The sequence below is a fragment of the Notamacropus eugenii genome, chromosome X, assembly GCF_028372415.1.
Source record: "Notamacropus eugenii isolate mMacEug1 chromosome X, mMacEug1.pri_v2, whole genome shotgun sequence".
Lineage (NCBI taxonomy): Eukaryota > Metazoa > Chordata > Mammalia > Diprotodontia > Macropodidae > Notamacropus > Notamacropus eugenii.
In genome coordinates this window covers 58,755,543-58,779,711 of record NC_092879.1, presented here as the reverse complement: position 1 = coordinate 58,779,711, position 24,169 = coordinate 58,755,543, and the positions used below count along the sequence as shown (strand labels likewise).

The following is a 24,169-nucleotide window of genomic DNA, read 5'->3' as shown; positions in this document are numbered from 1 at the left end:
GTGTCTACACAAACTTGAGTGCTATTACTGATGACTTCATGTATACCAAATATGTTTTAATTAGTGCAAGGCTGCAGGATCAAGTCAGCTAGCAACCAAAGCATGCCTCAGGCTGTGCATTCGGAGAATTGAACACAAATTAAAAACAAATACGTAATTACCTTTTCCAAAAGATTTCATATTTAATTAAAAGATTTATAGTACATGTAGACTCTGAAATCACATCACCCGCAAAAGAAAATGTTTCTATACATACATATATATTATATATAAGCAATGAAAAGACAGCACACAGCATTAGTCTTGAAGCACTGAGAGGTCTCACAATTACCACAATTACTTTTCCTCATGACCTACAAATTAGGAATTCATAATAGTTTACATCCGAGCCAAAATGTTACAATGGATCTTTTCCCTTTAAAACCCAAGAATAGTTATTGTCCTGGTTTCTGATTTTCAAGTTCTACAATCCAACTATTCACTTATCCAAAGTGATTACACTGCTAATAGCAGCATTTGGACCTCAATTCAGTCATCAAATAGCTGCATTATATCATTACTCAATATGCAATTACATGAAATCTAATGGAGCCAGATGCATGCAATCCAGAATCCAGACATACGCATGTATTTAGTTTCGTGCACATAAGCAAAAGATGAAGTTAAACACTACTCCCTAAGGAGGGAATTACAAACATCTTATTTACAACACAACGGTGATTTTTCATCTCTGCAATTGTCCCAGCCTTATAGAATTAATGTAAAGTTTTATCTCTTCTGGGTTACCAAACTGGCAAACAAACAAACAAGCAAGCAACAACCCCAAGATTTCCTTCATGAGGGCTCCTAGATTACACAGAGGCACTCTTCCTCTCACCCTCTATGTCTTCCAGGACACTGCCTTTTTTTTATTAGAGAATCTTACAATAATACCTTAAGGCAGCCTCATTCACAAGATTAAATCTCAGCTGAGGAAGGTAGAGAGGCAAGAGTCCCACACTACACAACAGGCAGAAACAGAAACTACGTTTCCCATCTCTTAGCAGACAAGACACTCCAATCACAGAAGATGCAGCAGTGATCAAGGAAGGGATGGATGCCTCCTGCAACAGATGCTGCACTAGGGCGAAAGACAAAAGCTAAAGGAAATGCATAATGAGTTTGAAAAGATTTCTTTATCAAACATGTCATTTGTTTGAAGGACTGGCCTCCTTGTTGTCACATGTGCTGGATCAGCTTGTTAGCAAAGCGAAGCCTGATGAGGGCTATGTACTGGCAATTGACGAGTCAATTGAAATCACTGATGTCGCTTCCCTGTGCATCTTCATTTAATATGTCAATGGGCAGAAGTTAACGAAACACACATATCACCGCAGCCAATCAGATGCAGCTCAGCACAGGGTACAGGGCTCCGGAGAGTTTGGTCAATTGCAGCGCTGTTTCAAAGAAATCATATTACCTTGTCAACAACATATACTCTGTCCACAACGGGCCAGAAAAAAAGAGCCCACAATATAGTTCTGTCAGACATATTCAGATAGGGTTATTAAGCCAGGGACTATTCCTACACAGTGAGATATTAAAATACATTCCCACTCCCCCAACCCCAAACGGTCACCCATGCAACACAGACACCAGCTCCTCCTCCCAGAGTTGACTTTGGAGCCTGTCTTCCTGAGGCCAGTAACAAGAATGAAGTTCTTGATGACTTGATAAAGTCCCAGGCTCCTAAAAATCAGAACATTCTTTTTCTAAGTAAACTGCAGTAGAAAAAAAATTTTAAAAGACAATGTGAGCATAAATATTGTAAGCGTATGATAGAGAGGACAAAACAGTTTTAATTTTCACTTAAAAAAATTAACCCACTGAATTTTTCTCTAAGGTTGTGTTTCCACTACTCTCTCTCCAATCGAGTTTCTTACAATGATGTATTCTTGAATGGGGTGAAATGGCAGTGCTGGGGAGAGGAATATAAGTTGTTAGCTCTTTGCTGAGGTGGGGTTTGGTGACAGACATGCTATTAAGACAATCTTAACACATGATTTAGACATAAAGGCTGATACCTTAAACAAATTAGGAGAGCAAGGAAAAGTTTTCCTTTCAGATTTATGGAGAAGGGAAGAATTTATGACCAAACAAGAGATAGAGAACATTATGATATGCAAAATGGATGCTTTTGAGTATATTAAATTTAAAAGGGTTTGCATAAGCAAAACAAATGTAACCAAGATTAGAAGGAAAACAGAAAGCTGGTGAATAATTTTTATAGTCAGTATTTCTGATAAAGCCTCATTTCTCAAATATATAGGGAACTGAGTTAAATTTATAAGAATACAAGTCATTCCCCACTTGATGAGTGGTCAAAGAATACGAAATGGCAGTTTTCAGATGAAGAAATTAAAGTTATCTATAGTCATATGAAAAAATGCTCTAATTCACTATCAATTAGAGAAATGCAAATTAAAATAATTCTGAAGTACCACTTCACACTTATCAGACTGGCTAACATGACAGAAAAGGAAAATGATAAATGTTGGAGAAGATGTGGGAAAGTTGAAACGCTAATGCATTGTTGGTGGAGTTGTAAATTGATCCAACCTTCTGGAAAGCAATTTGGAACTCTGCCCAAAGGGTTATAAAACCGTGCATCTGGCCATACCACTACTAGATCTGTATGCCAAAGAGATCATAAAAAAGTGAAAAGGACCCACGTGTACAAAAATGCTTAGAGCAGCTATTTTTGTGGTGGCAAAGAATTGGAAATTGATGAGATGCTTATCAATTTGGGAATGGCTGAACAAGTAATTGAATATGAATGTAATGGAATACTATTTTGCTATAAGAAATGATGAGGAGGCAGATTTCAGAAAAACCAGGAAAGATTCACATGAAGCAATGCCTAGTGAGGTGAGAACCAGGAGAACATTCGACATAGTAACAGCCACATTGTATGATGATCAACTATGACAGACTTAGCTCTTCTCAGCAATACCATGATCCAAGACAACTCAAGATTCATGACAGAAAATGCTATCCACATCCAGAGAAAGAACTATGGAGTCTGAGGGCAGTTTGAAGCAGACTACTTTCACTTTTTTTGTTTTTACTTTTTCTTTCTGATGGTTTTCCCCTTTTGTTCTGATTTTCCTTTCACAACATGACTAATGTGGAAATGTGTTTAACATGATTATATATGTATAACCTATATACTGCTTGCTATCTTGGGGAGGGGAAGGGGAAGGAGGGAGGAAAATTTGGAACTCATAACTACCTTTACATGTAATTGGAAATAATAAAATATCATTAAGGGTGGGGGGGCGGGAAATCGTACCAGAGAGAATGGTCTAATTAAGTCTGTTAACACACAAAAAATCTTAGTTTTCACAAAAAAATCCAATCCAATAACCATTTATCAAGTGTTTTCTACATGCAAAACATGGTACTAGGGGCTAGAGACAAAAAGTCAGAAAGAAAACTGACTCTGCCTTCTGAGAGTTTACATCCCACTCGGCAGACACAAAGTGTAAATAGATAAGTATATTACAGAACTTGAGGGGTGGGAGTGATCACTGATAAAGGGATTCAGAAAGGTCAAATGGGAGGAAGGACATAAGTTGAGCCTTGAAGGAAGCGAAAGAGTCTAGACAGGGTTGGAAAACTTGTGGTCTGGAGGCCCTTTGACTGAATCCAAACTTCACAGCGAAGGGCTGCGCTTGAGGACCACATGTGGCCTTGAGACCACAGGTTCCCCACCCCTGGCTAGGATGCAGTGATGAGCAAGGAGAGTGAGTTCCAGGTAAGGGACCAGCCTCCACTATACTATACAACTCTCCCAAAATGGACAGACTTTACCCAGGACTGCCTAAGATGAGATGAGGAATAAGAAAGAAAAATAGACAATGATGATAACACTATGGGATCACAGGTACTTAAGCTGAACGGGCCCTTAGAAGCCTTCAACACCAACCCTGTCATTTTACAGAAAAGGAAACTGAGGACTAATGAGGTCTAGAGATTTTCCCAAGGTCATGAAGGTATTAAATGGCACAGCTAAGCTTCAAACCAGTAAGAAAGGATGACACCAAGGTCCCTCTGTTCTCAAGAAATATCAGCCTGTTTCTTTGAATTCATTCATCCCCCAGACCAGCATGACTGGACATCTTCACACAATGTTTTTAAGGTTAAAAGAAACAGATTTTAGAATATTAGAGTTCAGTAACCTCTATGGTGTCTTTTTACCCAATTTCAATATAAGCCACACAAAGACAAAGGGTACCATCATAATAAACAAAGGTCTGAGGTCTGACCGAAAAAGCAGTAAAACGAGTTGTTGTTGTTGTTTACATAACAGACCAGCCTTTCCACATCCAAATGATCCCTTCTGGTTCCCCACCTCTGAGGGACTCACTGATTCAACCAAGGAGGCCACCATAGCTCAAAGAAGACTGGAAGTTCCTTCAGAGATACTTTATAGGCTACCCAAGAAAATCCGTCCCTTTCCTTGATAGTCACATCCCTAGTAATGTGGAAAAATATAAGGTTCCATCCAGATCAACAAGTATTTATTTATCACCCACTATGAGCCCCAAGGCACCATGACAGGTGACCTAAGGCACCTCAATATTTATTCCCTTCTCTCCATATACATTATACTATTATTACTGATTTAATCTGATTTAAGGACAAAATCGTTTCAATCAAATGAAAAAATCAAAAAAAGAATCAAATGAAAAACATGACTGGGAACCATTAAAAATGTTTTTAGTACATAAAATCAGTCTTGCTGCGACTAAGTGTACTCACTTAGTAAAATAATGAACAACAGGCATTTAATAATATTTTAATCTTATATAGTTAAATATTCATAACTGTGTTCATAAAAACCACATGCTTGATCTAGTGATTATATTTATGAAACACAATATTTCTTATATGCCCTTCTGTGCTTCTAATTGTTTTACATAAACACTATTAATTTGCACCATAGTTCCAACAATTATGCAGGTACATAATAGGAAAAGATTTCAAGATATGAAAAACAAGACATTAATCAAATGAAAAAGGAATCAAAGCTCAGCTGTTTGACACAGTTACTTACTTCATGTAACCTTGGCCAAGTTGCTTAAGCACCTGGACATGGAGACCCCCAGTTCTAAATCTCTGATCCTTTGACTTCTAAGGTCCTTTCTAGCTCTAAATCTCTGATCCTAATGAATGAGATAAACCTGTAAATGGCATTTCTGGATACCTTTTTTTCCTATGGTGACATTCAAATTGAAGGGATATATTTTTTATTCTGAAATAAAAAGAACCTTTGTAGACAGCATAAAAAGTGTCACAGCTCAATTAGTTGTGTGTAAGGGGTTCTCAGGAGGCAGAGGTGGCATTCAAGGAATAAGGACCCTATTTGAGAGGCTGAAAACTTGGAGTTTCTCATCAAGGTTCAGCCACTTGCTAGTTGAATGACGCTGGGCAAGTCATACTCAGCATCGCTCCCCTGGCAAAAGGAAAAAAAAAATATCTGAACCACCTACCTCAGTGCTTTGTGGGGAGCTAGAGAAGCAGGCACTAGGGTAGAATGGGCAGAAGAGTGGGTACAATGCTGACCTAGCTCCAACAAGTGGTCCTTCAGCCTTTGCCAGGCTGACCTCCAGTTCAGGGGACCTAGACTCTGCTGGGATGGGCCATTCTCTCCCTGAACAGCTCTCACTGCTCACCTGCTAGCTAAAGGTGTCCCTGTATTTTCCACCCATCCCTCCTGGTTCTGCCCTCTCGAGCCAACCAGAATAAGTCACATCCCTCTCCCATGTGACAGCCCTTCAACTATCATTATTATTAACATTATTATTATAGAGTACTTCTTCATAGACCTATCCTTATATCCTTGATGGAGTTAAATAACCCTAAGATAAAAATGAGATAAGATTAGATTCTTCCTTCCCCTCAACCCCCACTCCTTCCAGTAAGTATTACAGACTCAGGTCATTATCCTACTTACTTGGAGTTTTAAGGGGAAAAAAATCCAAGTAGATCTAAAGACCCCTAAAAGCAGACTGCTCTAATCAGGCTGAAGTTGGACTGTATTTCATAATGGCCTAATCTGACAAATAAATTCCCTGATAGTCCTTCATTAAAGATGTTAAAGACATTTGAAAACTGAGAAGCTAGCATTCCTAGCACCTCTCTGAAGCAGCCTGAATAAACTGCATCTAAGCAGCAGTCTCAGCTGCTGCTCTGAGTTCTCATGATACCAAATCCTCTACTTTGTGGTCTGTGCTCTTTAGAATTCTAGTCAATGTGCCAGAAAACAAGTTTACGTTAAGGGTATTGTTCAGTTTTCCCCTATACAGGAATGGGAGGAAAGGGTGGCTGATTTTGTTAAAAACACACACACATTACAGCAGATCTTTCTCAAGTCAGATCACTAAGCAGACAGCCTCAATTTAGTCATTTTTCCCCTTTAAAACATTATCTGATCATAGATTGTCAAGATCTGGAAGAGGAACTTGGAGAGGTCCCTGAGCCAACCTCCCTTCTCTCCCTCCATCCCACCCCCACTCCACCAGTAGCTTCCTGAGCTCCAGTTCAGTTCTTTCCTAGCCAAGCTGCCTAATCTATTCTAGAATAAATATTTTTCAATATACTCTTCACAACTCCATCCAATATGAGTACATTGTTACATTGAAAACTGCATCATCGCCACTGATGGAACTTATCCCCTCACCCTAGATTTCTGCAGGTGCAATTAGAAAACTAAAGGCAGTCTGGCTAATTTAGTAAGCAAGAAAAAGGTCACAGACACTGAGAAAATCATTACAAGGCCAAGCCTCCGTAATCCCGCAGGTTCATCTAGGCTCTGGATAATGTCAGGTGCTGGTGATTTGCTTTTTTTTTTTTTTTAACTATATTATAGAAACAACCATCATCATCAACAACTATTTAAATTGTTTGGTTTAGGGAAAGAAACCTAAGGAGCCTAAATAGAGTCTTCCAACACAAACTTGTGAAATGACTTTAACAAAGCAAGGTTTTTTTAAGTTTCTCAACCGCTTTAGTTAGTGAAAGTCTCTTTAAAAGAAAAGATTCAAGTTCATCAGCTAGGTCAACCAGAAAAAACAAAATAATATGGATTATGCAGTTAATTCAGTCTTCACCTTCCTCTTCCCATTTATTCATAGACTAAGGGGAAGGGGGGAGAGACTGACTCTCTTTCATTTCCAGTTCCCACATGGCTTCTCAATTTAGGACGAATTATTCCAAGAGAAGAAAACCTTTCTATACCTCCACTAAACGTATTGCTGCTAAGACCTGGATTATCACTTCATGTCTCTGATGAATCTGGGTGCTTAAAGGACTGTCAAATTGGTGTGATTTTCTTTAAAGTCTCAATAAACCATCCTTAAATGGTTGCTTTCCCTTTTATACACCCCCCCCAGACACACCCCTTTAGCTCTAAATTAACTATAGGAACTAGATAAGAAAACCTTGAAGTTTTCTAGGACTTTGTAAAACATAGCCATTATCTAATTGGAACATCACAAAACCTGTAAGTTAGGCCGGGGGCTGGCACTCCCACTGGACACATAAGCTAACTGAGGCTCAAGAAAAGTTAAATGATTTGGTAAAGGTCACAGAGCTAGCATTCAGCAAAGTCCAGACTGTAACCCAGACCTTCTGACTTGTCCTTTCCTGCTTTCTTCAGTACACTCCAGCTGTCTCTGCAGCTGGAGTGGTCTCTTCAAGTAATCACTGACCCTGATATCAAGTACTGAGAACACTGGCAAACAAAATAGCACATAGCCTGTTGGGCCCCATTTCGTGTCTAAAAAGGCTACATTCATCAACTGTCTCAAATACTAGAAAACAGTCCATCATGACATCTTCAAGATGCAACAGCTTCAACCATAGCCTATGCAAAGATCATTTACATGTACCCAAAAATGTGAACAGAAAAGGTCCGATTCAAAAAGTGACCCACCCTGTCAGCAAACAGCATCAGCCTTTCAAACAATAAAACTTTGGTTTAAACAGTGTCTCTATAGTTATTGTAAAACTCCATTCATACTGCTATGGGGGGATTAGGGAGCCCAGGAAGTTACAGCAAATTAAATCAGAGAGCCCTGGGTATTGGGTGGCTAAACCTTTTGAAACAAAGCTCCTTACTCAGTTCGAACTTCAGCCTTGAAAAATCAGACCTTGGCTACTACCATTTCAAGGACTGAATGTTCTGATCACTTACAGATAGGTAACTTGGAACTATCCAGGTTTAAAAGCTTTCTCCAACTTCTCTGTTCCCCAGCCTTTCTACTTGGGAGATACTAGATTTCAGCAAAAGCAAGTAATATATTGGAATTTCTTTCCTTAGGAGGTCTGTTAGCCAGCAAATGCCACTGTATCCACCAGCCCTAAATTGTAGGCAGTCCATGTCCACCATTCCCTGATATCAATGGGAACTTTACTTATCACATAGCTGGAGGAACAGCTCTAGGTTTGGAGAGAAGAAACGTCAGCCATATATCCCTTAACGTCACTGAAAACTCGGTTAGCCAACAGATATGCGTTAAACACTTCCTATGTGTCTGGCACCATGCTAAGCACGGGGTATACAAAGGCAAAAACAGTCTCTGATCTCCAAAAGTTCATATCCCAGTGGGAAAGACAAAATTTAAGTAACTAAGTTGATAAAAAGATACGTATAGACTAGATAGAAGGTAATCTCACCGGGGAAGGTACTGGCAGCTGGGAAAGGTAGGGAAGCCAGGAAAGGCCTCCCGCAGAAGGTGGGATCCCGGATGATCCAGTGACAATCTAGCATGTGGTCCTTCAAATTGCAAAAGAACAAACCTCCCAACTGTCCAATGGAAAGACTGATGGAAGGAGACTCAACTGGGAATATTCTTAAACCAGTCAATTTTTTGATATGATGACTTAACTTGTCATTTCCCCACCCTTATGGGGAAATGTAGTTTCCAAAAGACTCAGCCAATAGAAAGCTCAGCGTCCAGAGTCCAACCCCCCCCCCCCCCCAAAGAAATCCAGTCTATACTGAGCATCACGTAGTAACTACCTTTGATCCCTCACTGATGTCAGCCCTATCGTTAGGTTCGTTCAAGGAGGCTAAGTATAGAAGGGGGTGGACACTCCTAAAAATAAAAATTAAAAATTAAAAAAAGTCGTGGCGTTTGCAGAACCAGGTCCCATGTTACTGAAGCACTGCCTCCGATACAGAAGGAAAGAATAGAACATCCAGAGCCTGCCTAGTTCTCAAGATGCTAACCAAACTATATTTTACATTCTTGAATCAAAGCCATCATTTCTGTGGACTGAAACGCTGGGAAGACAAGTCCATAAATTTTTCACTGCCGAGAAAGGCAGGCTTGCAGATTTTTTTCCCCTGGAATGAGTGCTTGAGGCATCTGGGACAGTTCAAAAAGGGAGTCTCCCCTTGTGCCTTCATGAACCCCACCCCCACCCCCCAACAATCAGATCTTTGGAAACCTCCAGATGATTTAACTGACTTTTTCCATTTTGCAGTTTGGAGTTTCACACAAGACAGGGCCTACGCCTCACACACCAAACACGGTTATTTTCTTAAAGGTTTTTAAAGTCAAAAGCAACCTGAGAGATACTGGGATTTTTCGCCAAAGGGGCTATCAGAAACGAACTTACACCTTTTCCTCGGGAGGAAGCCAAGGGGCGCCTTAAATTCGCCAGCTAAACCGGGTTCTTTCCTCGCAGCCTCAGCCGCTTAAGTCCATCCTGAAAGCAGGTTTTCCTGATCCGGGCTCCGCCCCCCTCCCCCCCCTTAAAGTAAGACCACCAGCTGTTAATGGCACACACAGAGGCTAAGACAATACCGTTTTCCAGGCTTACATCTAAATTAGATATGCAGAAAGCCCAGCCTCAGCATATGCAGATGACGGCCCTCCAGCACCAAAGAAAGGGGCCCGCCGCGGCTCTGCGCGGCTCATCCCTTTGGGCGCCCGGGCTCGTTTTGTTCTGGGATGGCGCCTGCTTTCTTCGGTGGGGTGGGATGGGATGGGGGAGGAGGGCTCGGGGAGAGGATGTTCTCCTCTCTAGGACCCGGAGGGGCAGCGAGCCCCTCCTGAAATCTCCCTGCAACTAGCTATATCGAAATGACCTGTCTACCCACCCCCACCCCCAGGCCCACGAAAGGGTTCTGTGGACCAGTGGCTCCGGGGTGGGTGGGTGAGCTTCCCTCCGGCTCGCCGGCCTAGTCCGAGGCACCTTCCCACCCACCCTTCACCCCCGGGCGGTTCTATCAACTTCCTGCGAGCTCTAGCCCAGGGTTCAAGGGCTCCGCGCCCATTTGGGGACACTTGCCCCCTCAAGGAGCGAAGGGCTGCGAAATAACAAGGGAGTTGTAGAGCCAGGACAGAACAATCCCGCAGCCCCGCAGCTTCAGCACGGCTGCACTCCGCGGGGGGTTCTTCTCCCGCCGCCATATTCGTGGCTTCAGAGCCGCCCTGAAACCAGCCCCGCCCCCGCGGCGGCTGCTGCTGCTAGGGGCAAAGTCCCTTTCAACTCGAGCCCAGAGCGCGCCACCCCCTCCCCTCCCCTCCCCTCCCCAATCTCGGGGGCCCAGACTGGGGGGTGGGGGGTACACTGCGCTTGCGCATTTTGCCAGGGGCTTTCAGAGGTGGGGAGTCACCAGGGCTCTCCAAAGCCGAGGGGCATGGGAGGGGTGGGGTCCTGTCTGGAGTCCCCTCTTTGCACGCAGCCTATGCCCCCCTATGCTTGAGCTGAAAGCAGCCCTCCCACTGCCTACATTCGTGTTCGAGCCCCAAATACCCGGAGGCTTTGGGGTGGTCAACTTTTTTCCTCTGCTCCTGGCCGTGGCCGCGGGGGCCAGGCCTGGCCTCAGGTCCAGCAGCAGCAGCCCCAGGGCCATGAGGATGCTGCAAGGGAAGGCCCGCTCCCACGGACCCTGCTGTGGACTGGATGGGCTGGCGGGCGTGGGCTTGGCGGGGACAGAAAGCACCCGAGACGAAAATCGCGCAGCCAAAGTTTGTGGCTGGGGAGTGGCCAGGCGAGTCCGCTGTTCGTGGGCCCTGCTTAACCCTTTGATGCTCGCTGGTGCCCAGGTGCCTGGCAAGCTGTTCCCACTCACCCGTCCGCTCTCACTCCCTCTCGGGGCCTTCCCGCCGGCGGCCGTCACTGGAGGGAGGGAGAGGTCTGAGGGTCTTGGGGAAGGAGAAATGAGAGGAGAGGTTTAATGCCTTTCCCCCCAAACCCTTCGGAGCTGGACTAAAACCTGCTTAGGATCTGCTGGGGATGGGGAGAGATGTCTAGACCAGGAATGTGTGGTTGGTCCCAGCACAGGCGCTCGGACGCCGGGGTCCGGGGTTCAATTGTCAGTTTCCGTGCAGGAGCAGGAACTCTGCCTGTCTTTTAGGGGAGTACTCAGGCAAGAGGCATTCAATGCTTTTCGGAACCCCTGAGCAAAAGAAATCATGAGCCTTTACTCCCCCCCCCCCCCAGCCCCATCCGTTGGCAGGGATGAGGGGTAGAGAAGGGAGAATAGGGGAGGGGCGAGGAAGGCTTTTCTAGCCGAGCTTTTCTCGGGGAGCTGCTGTTCCCCTCCCTCTCCCGCCCCAGTCTGGGTTGGAGGGAAGCCTCCTGTGGCCGTTTGTTGGCTTCCACCCTGATCTTTCACCTGCCAACGCTTTCGGGAGGAAAAGCGGTAATTTTGAGTTGGTGGCGTAAACACACGTGAAATCAACTCGCCCCCTTCCCACTCCCGCGCTCAAATCACCAGCAACAGAACCAGGTCCCGGCCTGGCCTGACCCCCAAATGAACAGTGGGCTCCTCTGGGGCTGCTGCTGCTGCTGCTTCAACAACTACAGAGCTACGGACAGCAACTTTTATTCCCAAATCAGCCTGTTGGAGATGAAAGGAAAACAACGGAAATTCGCAGCCCCAACAACATTTCTTGAATAACAGGACATTTGTAAGTTTTCCCTAGGTATGATGTCAAATGCACAGTTTCACTTGCTTCCCACCTCACCCCACCCCCATCCTGCCCCGCAAACCCGGAGAAATAAAGATTAGGGAAATTTGCTGGACTGCCCCCTCATCACCCAGTAACAAGGACCTGGGCACTTCGGACATTTAGTGGGCTTCTTTGGTGGGTTCATCATTGTTATTAATTATGATTATGTTCATTCCGATAGTTTGCTTTTTCTGGCCTCTCCTCATGATAAAGCTAGAGTGATTTCAAAGCCACTACGTGGAGTTCAAAACTTTTTTTTTTTAAACCGAAGCCTGTGTCTTGCCACCACTCTCGGCCCCTGTCCCTCTGTCCTAAAGTTGGGTTGAGGGAAAAATGAAAAGGGAAATGATTCAAGGCATGTTTCAAAAGAATCCCCCCACCCCCAGCCCCAACATTTTAAAACAAAAACATCCATGTTCAAACCTCTTTCATTTTAAGGAAACTTTTGATGAGATTTGAAAATCATCTGGGGTTTGGAGGTAAGGAGGAATACTGAAGCTATCTAGTCCATAGATACCTGGGTCCAACAACCCTCCTCAACGTCAAGGTCAAGCTGAGGATGGGGGTGCAGAAAAGAGTCTGACGTCCTCCGCCAGCCCCCCACGTGTAGCAGGTCCAAAGTGTGAGGACTGAGTACCCAGCCTCCTCTAGCCCTGGCCCCAAACTACTGGAGAAGAGAAAAGTGCAGGAGCCCCCCTTTTACAAAAAGCCAATCTAATTTCTCTTTTCCCTGTCCCCAAGCAGAGCTGTTTGTAGGGGGCCAGCTGCAGGTCTCTGGGCCCCCAGGCCCAGGCACAAAGTTGCCTTGCAGGCAAGCCAGTGTGAATTAAGGACCTCATCAATAATTCATACACTATTGACAAACTCCCGCAGGTAGCCTTTCTTTTAAATTATTGGTTAATTTTTAAACAGGAGTTGGGGCCTCCAATAAAATTGCCGTTAATCAGCGCCAGATCTCCAGAGTAGTAGATTTGAGATTGGTGGATAGTATTGGAGTATCTGGTTGGGGTTGTTTTGTTTTGTTTTTCAAGTTAGACAAAGAGGCCACTAGCACATGGAAAAGCCCCAGATGCAAACATGCTACAATGTTGCTACTACATAGGGGAGTGCAAAAAAAAAAAAAATCCTTCAGTTTCCCTGCCCTCCCCAAATTTACAGGTTTGAAAATGATGGTGCAAAAGATCAAAAATTACTTATGCCATTTTTTTTAAGCCCAAGCATTGACCCAAGAGAGAAAGAAGTATTAATTATAAACCTATTCATTAAATTCCTGAATATTTTACAGTTCCCATCCCCAGACTTGCAAATGTGGCATGTATGCAGAATGGTCTTTGAAGTGTTTAGCATCTTGTATTTAAAGTTCTCTAAATTCATGAATAAAGGTCACTTTAGCCTTGCCCACTCCTCACCAAAAAATTAATAACAATAAAGTAATTCATTGACCAGCAGTGACTTTTTAAAATGCCCATTTTAAGAAAATTTTGTGTTTTTGTCCAAATGGAGATAGAATGGAGAAGAATGTTAATGTTTTGTTTTTTATCACAAATCAAACAGTCACGTTTCATGTTACTGATTTTAATGGAAATAATGCTCTTCACATCTTTGCCTACAAATCATGAGGTTTAAAAATACATGGTTTTTTTGCAAATGTTTTTTTTTCTTTCCATAATGTCTCTACAGAGCTGCTGCGATCATCATCATATTGGCTATTAGCAACACAGTTATGAGTGATAGCTGGGTATTGAACTATATATACAGCAAAACAAATCCACCTTAGCCATCGAGAATTCCAATAAACTAGGGTTCTCTTAAGAAGCACTTTAAGCAAAAGTAAACACATCGAACTGGCCTTTTACTCACCACCAAACTGTTTCAAACTTATGCTAGCTTCTTGAAAATACATATATATGTATATATATAGATACAGACATATATAGGCATATGGCTGTATCTCTATATAGAATGGACATATATACATGCATAACACTGCAATGTTCCATCTTTAATGCAAGGGAAAGAAACTAAGGGACATAAAACTCATTGTTACCTTCTGTTTACATAGGCAGTGCAGGGACATTTAAATCCAGCTTCTCAGTCTTTGAAGTGCAAGATTGAGATGTCATGGTCACTAACTGAATTGATTAGTAATATTTGATTTGCATGCCGAAAATCCAGGGCAAACATATTAAACTTGCAGTAAAACATTCATATGAGCTAAAGAAGAAAAAGGAGGGTCTTCCCAGATTGAAACTGACACTGTAAGTAACCTACATTGCGATAGAAAAAAAATAATTCCACAATTGAAAAATAAAAAAAGGAATCTGCATTAATTTTCCTCCCCCAATCCCACCAAACCAGATTTATAGTTCACTCGTCCCCAATGCAGGAGGGAGGAGGATGCTGTTATAAAAATAAAAATAAAAATAATAATAATAATAATAATAATAGAGAAAAAGGAGTCAGTGGTTCCAAAACTGTAAATTGTACTCTTCTTTCCAATCAGACTTTTAATGCTAAAGTAGTTATAATCCAAAGCTGTACAGAGTTTGTTAGAAAACATTTTCCCCCATAAATATTGTTCAGTTCCCGGCACTTGTATCAATAATTAAATTACAAATGATAAATATTGGCATCATGGGTACGTATTTACAAGAAAGAAAAAGTTATTACAAAATGCTACTTCACACTAGACAGTCACCATCTGGGTAGAACAACACCACAGCCTCATCCTGAAAAAAAAACACTCAACAGTGTCGACCCCATTAGACAAGAATACATTCACAAGTGTAATGCTTTGAGAAATAAAGTTCAAGACATAGCAGGACTTTGGCACGGTTTAAGACTGCAAGAGTTTAAACAATCACCACCCAGCCCGAGAAAGATTCCCATCATTTTAACATCACACCATCAAAAGGCCTTTTTTTTTTAACTTCCTCTCAAGAAAAAACAGGGCCAGAGTGTTAAAATGAAGGGATCAATTCGGCAGGATTTGGGGGGTTGAGTTGGAGGGGGAGGGGGAAAATTTAGAAAATAAGCGAAATTCACTCGAATGCCAAAACATGTTTTCTAATCCTGAGAAAAGGGCAGGGTTACTTCAGAGATCTTGCCAGACCTTGCCAAAGACCTTCCTGGATAATTGCAATTAACAAGATGTAGCCCTAGACGGTTGCTTGCGTAAAAAACTCCATTTCCGTCTGGATTGGTCTGTTTTCTTTTTTCTTTCTTTTTTTTTTTTTTAAACGCATTTGGTCCGTCCTATAGTTAATGGGGTTTTTGGTGTTTGCTTTTGTCCTCAGACGTACCATTCGTTAAAATTGGGAGGAAGTCCCGGGTTGTGGCTGGTGCTAGTCTGAACTGCGGAAGGAGGGGTTTTAGCGGACTCTTTACTGTTTGCAGAGGCTATAGCGGGTGGTGTGGCAGATTCATAGCCTGAACTGGCAGCAGGGGAGGAATCTGACCCTTGAGATTCATGAACCTAAAATTAACATGTATATATTATAATATAGTTCCAACTAGCAACGGTTAAGCAAAGATAGCAGAATTCTCGCACATTAAGAGCAGGATCATTTATCTACCCGATAAAAGGTAAATAAAGGTCATTATATGTTTCCTGCTTACCACCAATTCTGTGAACAGACAGAAATTGTATCATGGAAAACATTTCTTAGCCGAAATGGGGCACTACATGACGGAAACCAGAATTTCTTTTTTCTTATAGTGACCCTTCCAACTTTTTTCCCCTCCACCTAGGACATCCAGGGCTGTAAAATCTTAATTTCTCTAGAGCACTGATTTCTCTCGGGCTATACGAAAGAGAGATGAACCTAGTCCCAACTAAGTAGGCAGTGGCCAGATATGCAACAGTAACTGAAGCGTTTTCTTTCTTGTTTTAGCAGAGACAGAGAAAGAAGGAAATGAACCACGCTGCCATTAGCCTCCAGAGTCACGGCATCCATTTCGGATGGAACCGCGGGGTGGGGTGGGGTACTGGAAAAGGGGGGGGGGCGGGGAACGGGGACGGGGAGAAATAAAACAAACTAGCTAACTAAAATACACTGGCTTCATCAGTTGCAACCAGTTCCAAGCTCTGCACGTAAACAGTCAATTTTTCCCTCTCCGTTCCACCCTCTCAACCAACCCCCAACCTCTCTCCCCATTCCCCCACCCTTTCCCTTGCCCCCCACCCCGAGTTCCCTCCCCTCTTTTCCTCCCCCCACCTCCTCTACGGGCTAAAGGTGTCAAAGGTGGGGGAAAAAAATCAGATTTAAGGCGCGGGAGCAAGGTTTGCCTCGCTTGCACTTTCCTTTTTGGAAAGAGCCTAGAAGATGACTGTTTATCAACAACGAACCGCTAATCAAGAGATAATTACCTTCATGTGTTTCCTAAGAGAGCTGGGATGTGTATAAGACTTGTCACACACTTTACAGATATAGGGCTTGTCGGAAGTATGCACATGCATGTGCTTCTTTCGGTCACTACTGTTTGCAAAGCGTCTATCACAGCCTTCAAATTCACATTTAAAGGGTTTCTCACCTGCAAAAATCAGAAACAGTTAAGGAGCCTTCGGGGGTGGGGGAGCAAGCAGTGCTTCGGGGGGTGTTGGGGGGAGGGGACTAAGACCAGCAAGAAACTGACAAATTTGAGCTAGAGGAAGAGGAGGAGGAGCAGGGGGAAAAATCAACTTCTACGAAAATCCAACTTTCTCTCCCTAACTCCTTGGCTCGCCACTACCCAGCAACCTCCCCAAATCCCTAGAGAACACCTCGCTGAGGTATTAGCCCCAAAGTGGGGGACAATAGGATTTGTTACGTTACAGTTCCATTCAATCCGTTCTTTGTGGCTTTTAATTTGCCCCCTTTCAAATGCAGCGGTGGTGCCCAGTGAAGTGTTAAAGGCAGAGCCCGAGCACTTCAGGTTCCAAAGGCTAAAACTATATAAATTCAGCAGTTCCAGACAGTTTTACAAGACGTGCTGAACAAGACACGAAAATGTGTCGCTCTCGCCTTTTCGAGTTTAACTTTCCTCGCGGAGCCCTGAATGGAACCTAGAACTCCAAATAAAAATAGTTTGACAAAAGTATCAGTGATTTAATTAGGAGATGTGCCAATCAAGACTAAAAAAGAGCGGAAGTAACAGAAAATTAGATGACATTAGCATTTCTATGGTTTGCCTTCCTCCAAATGGAAGCGGGGAGCTCCGGCGCCCGGGAGTCATCCCCACTCAGACCCTGACTGATTTCCTTCGTATCATCAGCCCCCGAAAGGGAGACAAAAAGAGGACGCACGGAGGATGGAGGAGCCCTGCTCTCCTCGCCGCCGCTGGGGGTCGGGTAGAGGGAGTGGGGAGCTCAGCTCGCGGGTCCCAATTAGCTCTCGGAAGAGGATGGGGAGGAGGGCCGAGCCCGAGTCCAGAAGGTTTTTCCCGTCCAGCCCGGGAAGTTAAACTGGGGACTAAGTCGCCAGCAAGCTGGGCCACCGAGAACTAAAAATGACCATGTTCGGAGGAGGAGAGTACGGGTGTCTGTCATTCTGTCTCTCTTTCCCTGGTTGTCTCTGTGCGCGTCCCCCCATCCTCCTCCTTCTCCGTTTAATCTACCCCCATCCATCCGGGCTGTCGCCTAGGCTTTTGTTGGCCCGGCTGGACACCTGGGGAAGCCGGGGTATTGCACAGGGGTCAGGGCAAGGGGGAGGAGAGGGCAGCTCATCGCTCCGGCCCCAGTTCCCTCCCCACTGTGCCCCGCAACCTCGCGCCCGGCGCCCTTACTTACCTGTGTGCGTCCTTTTGTGAATCTTGAGATTCTCGGAGCGGGCGAAGATCTTGCCACAGCCCGGGAAGGGGCAGGGAAAGGGCTTCTCGCCTGTGTGCACGCGGATGTGGTTGACTAGTTTGTATTTCGCTTTGAAGGACTTGCCTTCCCGAGGGCACTCCTCCCAGTAGCAGATGTGGTTGTTCTGCTCCGGCCCCCCGACATGCTCCATGGTGACGTGCGTCACCAGCTCGTGCATGGTGCTGAAGGTCCGGTCGCAGCTCTTCTTGGGCCGGCCCAACTGTGTCTCCTCGAGCCATTTGCACGCCAGCTCCTGCTTGATGGGCTGGCGCATGTAGCGAAAGAAGGCGCCCGGGCCGTGGTGCGCCGCCGCCGCTGCCGCCACGTTCATGCCCATGTTCACGTTCATCGGGGGGTAGTTGTGGAACTGGGCGCCCGCGGCGTACGGGTCGGTACGAGGACTGCCCACTGCGCGGTAAGGGTCAGGACGGCCGAACAGCTCTCCTCGCAGCCCCAAGTGCACCTGGTTGTTGTCCACGTGGGCCGTGGGCGATGGGTGACTGGGACTCTGCTCGGGCAGCCCCGGGAAGAGCAAGTAGCCCGGGGGCTCCGCGATGCCCGGGGGCCCGTGTAGGCTCCCCGGCGAGCCAGCGAACAGCCCATGCTGGCCGCCCCCGGAACTCGCCTCCCCGAGGCCCGAGCCTCGCTGGCGGAACAGAAAGTCGCGCGTGGAGTTGAAGGCGGCCGCGGCTCCCCCGTACGAGGGCACCTGACCGGCGTGGTGATGATGGTGGTGATGGTGGTGGTGGTGGGGACCCAGGGCGTTGGCATAGCCCGAGCCCTGCGGGGTGAACGCCGAACTCTGGCCCGAGGACAGGTCGTGCGCCGCTGCTGGGCTCAGCTTGAAGGCTGCGGCCGCGGCATGCGAAGCGTCCCCGAAAGGACTGAGCCCCATTCCTGCCGCCTCCCGGTTGGGCATCTCATGGTGGCGCGGGGCTCCGAAGCTCCCGACTCCCAGCGAGGGGAATTGCGGTCCTCCGTCCAGTAGCATCGTCATGGATGGAGGGCGCCCCGGCAGAGGCAGCAGCGACGGTGGCGAAGGAGACGACGGCTGAGGCCAGGGAGGAAGAAGTCCCTGGAGCGGCGGCTGCAGGAAGCCCAAGGACTAGGGACAGCGCAGAGACCCTGAAGGAGCAGCCAGGGGCAGCAACTTTCAGGGTCTGAGTGTCTCCTGCAGAGGGAGATGAGGGAGGAGGGGAAAAGAAGGAGGAGGAGGGATAAGGAGGAGGAGGGAGGAGAAGGAGGAGGAGGAAAAGAAGGAGGAGGAGGGAGGGAGGGAGAAGCTCTGGTACCAGATCTGCTCTAGGAAACTACTAAAAGCACAAAGACAGAATAACAAAAATAATAACCGGGGAGTGGAGTTGGCAAATCTTGCACCACGCACAAACCTTTCCCGCCCACCACCCCGAACCGAAATAGAAATGCTGATATTGAGGGGCTGAAGTAGCCCGCTCTGGGTCAGAGAACCCCCTCCCCACCAGCCCCAGCAAGCCGGGCTCCTAGGGAAGGAAGAGGAGTTCACCACCCTCTTCTCCAACAGAGTAATGTCCTTGGACTGATAAAGTCAATCACTCACTCCTTGCACATAAACCAACTCAGGAGGCAGCTCGCTCTGAGCCAATGGGGAGCCCTCTGGCACGCCGTCACCTGACCCTCGGCTGGCCCGGCCATTGGCCGTTTTGCTTGTGATTGGCAGGCTAGAGCAGGGAATATGGCAGCCTCATTGAAAAGGAGGCTCCTGATTGGGCTCTGCGCCTTTAGCGACTCCCAGGTAAGGTTAATGGGGGTCTCAGCGCCCAAATATTTTGTTTACTCGGGTCCAGTTTGGGAGTCGCAGAGCACCTGGGATGCAAGCAAAGGCACCCTCCAATGGAGGCCCCACAGCTCTCCTTCCCGGGCTTCATTCGCGTTATGCACCTGGTTCGGGGAAAGAAACTCTTCTTTTCTGTCGATGTTATCTCCCTCCTGACATCTTCCCACAAGGTTGGTTGGGGGTGGAGGGTGAGATGTCCATTTTTTCTTTTTGCTTTCACCTCTCCAGTCACCTGAATCTGAACCAGAGTATTAACATCCAGAAACAGGGTAACGGCAATTGGTTTTAGAGGCCCCGCAGTCGACGACAGGAGCGATGGGCATTTCCCTCAAATGTCCGCACTCATTGATTGGACTAGGTTCCATCCATTTCACGTGCCCCTCCATTGACACCATAGAGTGTCTTTTTTTTTTTTTTAAGACGCTTATGGGGAAAAAATCGAATCGAGACTAAACCAATCACGTTCCCTCACCTGCCCCTCCCTCCATAATTTTGGGTGACCCCACCTCCCCATTCCCAGTAGCCGACTGCTCCCCATTCCTTGGGGGAGAAAAATCTGTTGAAACTCGGGTGGGCTTCCGAGCAAAGGTTTTTCTTTCAGAGCTTCAGCCAGTGCTCGCTTGCTCTCTCTCTCTCTCTCTCTCTCTCTCTCTCTCTCTCTCTCTCTCTCTCTCTCTCTCCCTCCCCCCTTCTCTTCACAGCCCCCCCCTCCTTCTCTCCCCCCTTCCCCCCTCTCCCACTACCACGGCCACCCCTCCAAAGACTGTCTCAGGCGGCCTTTAAAACTAGAGGGTTGAACCAGACCGATTTCTAAAGAGTTCTAAATCCAATCCTCCATCCAAAGGGGGCTTCTGGGAGGTGGAATTCTCCTCCCAAGACACCCCCCCCGTATGTTACCCCCCAACCACCTCTAAAGAGAATTAGTGTTTGCTCCGACCTCCCGTGTCCGTTTCAGAAACCCAGGGCAGAGTGCATAGATACTGAGTGTCCTTCAGACCACAGTTGATTTGGAGAATTGAGTTGGAAGGCTGGGGAGGGGGGAGGGGGGAAATAAGAGTGTTGTGTTTTTGTTCCCCCCCTTTTCCCCCACTATTCCAATGTGTCTCTGGGAATAATGATGAGACTCAGACAGCACTATAAATCCCCTCATTTTCTGTCCTGGAAAGCCTTTGCAAAGAGCGATGGGGAGCAAGGGTGGAAAGAAAAGGCCGAAAGAAAGATGGCTGTAATTGTAATATCCTGCCATTTGCAGAGCCCCCAAGTCTGTGCATTGAGCCAGTCTCACAGGATTGCCGCCGTCTCTCCGCAGGAACCAGCAAATCTGATCAAGTTCAGAGGCGCATTGAGAGACGCTTCAAGCGGCGCTTTATAACCGCGGCTCTTTCACACCCTGCCTCCCAATCAGTCCCGAGAAAGACTGCACATTCTTTACTTTAGAGTTTGCAAGGCGGGGGGGGGGGGGAGGAAAAACCCCCACCGGTATAAAGTCTTCTCCACCAGTAACCCCATCTCCCATCAAACCAATCACAATTCACCGTCCGCATCTCTACAGAACACTCACAAAGTTGGAAGGTGAGTCGCCGCTTCCTTAAATATATTGCCTCTAAAAAGTCTCGCTGATGAAAGTAGACTTAGGGGTAGTTAGGGATGGATAGGGGAGACCCATTTCACCTCTGAGAGGGGTTGCACCAAAGAACAAATATGGCTAAATCATGCAAATGAACCCCCCAGAGTCTGAGTTACAAAAAGGGTGGATTTCTTTCCTTTTTCTCTCATTTCTTTTCCTACCTTCTCTCCCTTTCTATTCTTTCTTTCTTCCCTTCCCTCACACCACTCCACCCCCAATCGCTATTCTTCGATTGCTGTTCTGGTTGGGGAATGTACAGTTCCTAGGGGTTAACCTGGGTGGTAGTGGGGAGGGGGAGGGTTGGAGCTTCTTTGGGGGCACATCCCCACTGGGTGGAGGTGAGGGCAAGCAATGCAATAGCCTCCTCAGATGTGTTTCTGATGGTCCATTTCCAATCTCCCTGGGATCCAGGAATCATCTACCCTGGGGGAGCTTGAGAGGGAGGAACAGTGAAGGGGAAAGAATGTAAAAGAGAAAGAAAAACTAACAGGAGTCGGTCAAGTTTACCTAACTACTCTTCTTCTGTTGTAATGTATTGGGGAGTTGGGGGAGGACTGGTTACCTGGCCTGGGATGTCCCACTCCGGATGACAACAATCAGAGAATTAATTACCTTTAGCACGTGTGTTCTTGTCTCTGGGACAAAAAGGCATAATTCAATTAGGTCCACAACTGAGAATGGGGGGGGGGGGGTAGGCAGGGGAAATGGCTGTGAAATTGTTTGGCCAAAAGAGCTTTGATTAGTATAAGTTCTCATGGGCAGCTCAGCTCCTGGTCTGAAGCTCAGAGTGGGGCGCTATTGGAAGTTAAAGGAGGGGATGCAGAGTCAAAAGCAGAGGGGGGATTGTGGAATCTAGGAACTGAAGGGCAGGGATATTGGGTGCCTCGTTGCTTCTTTAGGGTCGGCTGCTCTGAGAAATCAGAGACTGAAAGCTAGCTAGATGTATGGAAGCTATAGACTGTTTTTCAAAAAAAAAAAAAGAATTAAACCCCCTTCCCTACAAGCTATTCATATTTTTACAGAAAAATTGAACTTTGGATGGGATGATTTCCAAAGTCCCTTCCTTCTCTAAGACCTTGTTTTCCTATGGTGGTGTCCTCTCTCCACCCCCACTTCTATCCCCAGCTCCAGCTGCCGAGTTTGAGGAAGGGGGAGGCACACCCTTCAAGCAAGGCGACAAGGGACTAGAGGGGACAGAGCCAAGCCGTGCTTGGAAACATTGAAGAAAGCCAGGCCCTGTCTCCAGTGTTGGGGAGTCTCTCGTCTTGGAATGACTGAACAGGCACTTTGAAGGAGGCATCCTCATTTTTCGGATCCACTATGGGGTCCCCTGGGCAGCCCTGGTGTATGGGCTTTACGTGTATGCTGGGCAACATAAATTAAGATAGAAGTCATTCTAATTCACTTCACACTTCTCTGTGGGTTGGCCTCAATGCATGTATATGTATCTGCATGTTATGTGTGAATTTAGAAGCATAGGAAATACTCTGTATATGTGCTCATAAGAAATAGATGCTGTGTAAGTGCTTGTATACATAAACTGACATCCTCTCCCTTATCTCCAAGTTTAAACTCCAAGTAGAAACTGAATTTATTTTATCTCCGTATCTGGGCATTTGGATATACAGCCAGAAACTCTACCGCCCTCCAGTTCATCTTCCAAAAAGCAGGAAAGGGGAGAGCAGGGAGCAAATTTAGGCAATTGCTGTAATCTGTTAGCATAGTGTCTTCAGGCAAGACAGGGCAGCTGGGGAAATGGGCCACGAAGCTCTACCAGGTCATTTTGGGGAGCCAGGAAGTCTCTTCTCACATACTATCCCCTGTAGGCTCCAATAAGGGAGAAGGCAGAGTAGTGCCTGGCCCCAAAGCAGGCACAAGGCAGGGGACTTCTGGTCTGTGTTCATTTCAGAATGGGTTGGCCAGCCCACGCTCCCAAACATTTTTTTAAAAGACCCTTAAAAACCCAGTAAGCGGATTTCCGTCCTGCCTGGGGCTTCCAAATTTCTTGAGCAGTAAATGAAATGAGGGAAAGCTGGAAGGGCATGATCCCCAGAAACTGACCCCGGAGGGCCCTTGGGCTCCACACTCTCCCTTTCCTAGATCATACAGGACGTCCCCACACTTCCCTATCCCCAGATTCCTGACCTTTACGGAGTCCCAAAAGAGAAGCTGCAAGCCAACACCAAGGGAGAGGGGAGAGTGCTTTGAAACTTTTGGTTCTGCTTAGATATCGCTCTTAATTGGCTTAGATTGGGGGGTCGGGCAGGCAGGGGGTCAAGCTTAAATATTGATCTCCCATCTCCTCCAGAAGTTTTGAAAGGTAGTAGGTGAATGTGCTGAAAGTTTTTATTGCCTATTTAAAGAGTTCTCACTCCCCAGAAGCTGACACAAGAATCTTGTGACCTACAATGCCTCTTACAATTCAGTACAGTATCGAGAAATTGGGTAGCAACATTATCAGCCTAAGAACTATGGTTTTCTGCCTTCTTCTGCCCTCCTCACTCACAAAGACATTGCAAACTCCAGCTGGAAACCAAAGAGAAAGGAGACATTTTTTTCATTGTAACTGTCAATCAGGACAGGGCAGCCACTAACATCGAGTTGCCCTTGAACTTCTAGGCTGGAAAACTCCAGGAAATAAGCCTGCACTTTCCAAGCAGGAAAGGTACTGAGTCCAGATGGGAGAGTTCAGAGCAAAGCTCTGGGGTCAAAAGGAAGCCTGGATTCTATAGAAAAGTGAGTGACTCTCAACACGAGGATCCATCTAAGCGAAGGCAAAAAAAAAAAAAAAAAAAAACGGTCGTCTAAATCATTGGAAAGGCTGATCAGCAAAGCACCCTAGAGCTAAGAAGGGTACAGAACCACCATAATTCTAACTCCTCCTTTGG

General features: G+C 46.0%; 1 protein-coding gene and 1 long non-coding RNA gene across 3 annotated transcripts; one reads left to right on the top strand and one right to left on the bottom strand.

Annotated features, from left to right (window-relative positions):
• Positions 1–157: 157 nt before the first annotated feature.
• ZIC3 (Zic family member 3) lies at positions 158–18,932 on the bottom strand. 2 transcript variants are annotated; one of them, XM_072627391.1, is made up of 3 exons: positions 17,782–18,932; positions 16,384–16,547; positions 158–1,436 (listed from the first exon to the last, which is right to left on the bottom strand). In XM_072627391.1, the coding sequence occupies exons 1-3, from the start codon at positions 18,836–18,838 to the stop codon at positions 1,425–1,427; spliced, it is 1,233 nt and encodes a 410-aa protein (XP_072483492.1). In that variant the 5' UTR covers positions 18,839–18,932; the 3' UTR covers positions 158–1,424. The 2 variants fall into 2 exon arrangements, with proteins under 2 accessions (XP_072483492.1, XP_072483491.1); XM_072627390.1 differs by lacking the exon at positions 158–1,436 and adding an exon at positions 15,224–15,489.
• Positions 18,933–19,603: 671 nt separating this feature from the next.
• On the top strand, positions 19,604–22,846 carry LOC140516425 (uncharacterized). The gene is made up of 2 exons (XR_011971357.1): positions 19,604–19,824; positions 22,407–22,846. It is a non-coding gene; the product is annotated as an uncharacterized lncRNA (long non-coding RNA).
• Positions 22,847–24,169: the final 1,323 nt, after the last annotated feature.

What these genes read in the sequence shown, in the direction of transcription:
- ZIC3 (XM_072627390.1), bottom strand. Translation starts at nt 18,838, where the DNA reads ATGACGATGCTACTGGACGGAGGACCGCAATTCCCCTCGCTGGGAGTC. An exon ending in TCACAAAAGGACGCACACAG is followed by an intron (nt 16,548 to 17,781) that starts GTAAGTAAGGGC and finishes TGATTTTTGCAG; the next exon opens with GTGAGAAACCCTTTAAATGT. An exon ending in CTCTTAGGAAACACATGAAG is followed by an intron (nt 15,490 to 16,383) that starts GTAATTATCTCT and finishes TGTTAATTTTAG; the next exon opens with GTTCATGAATCTCAAGGGTC.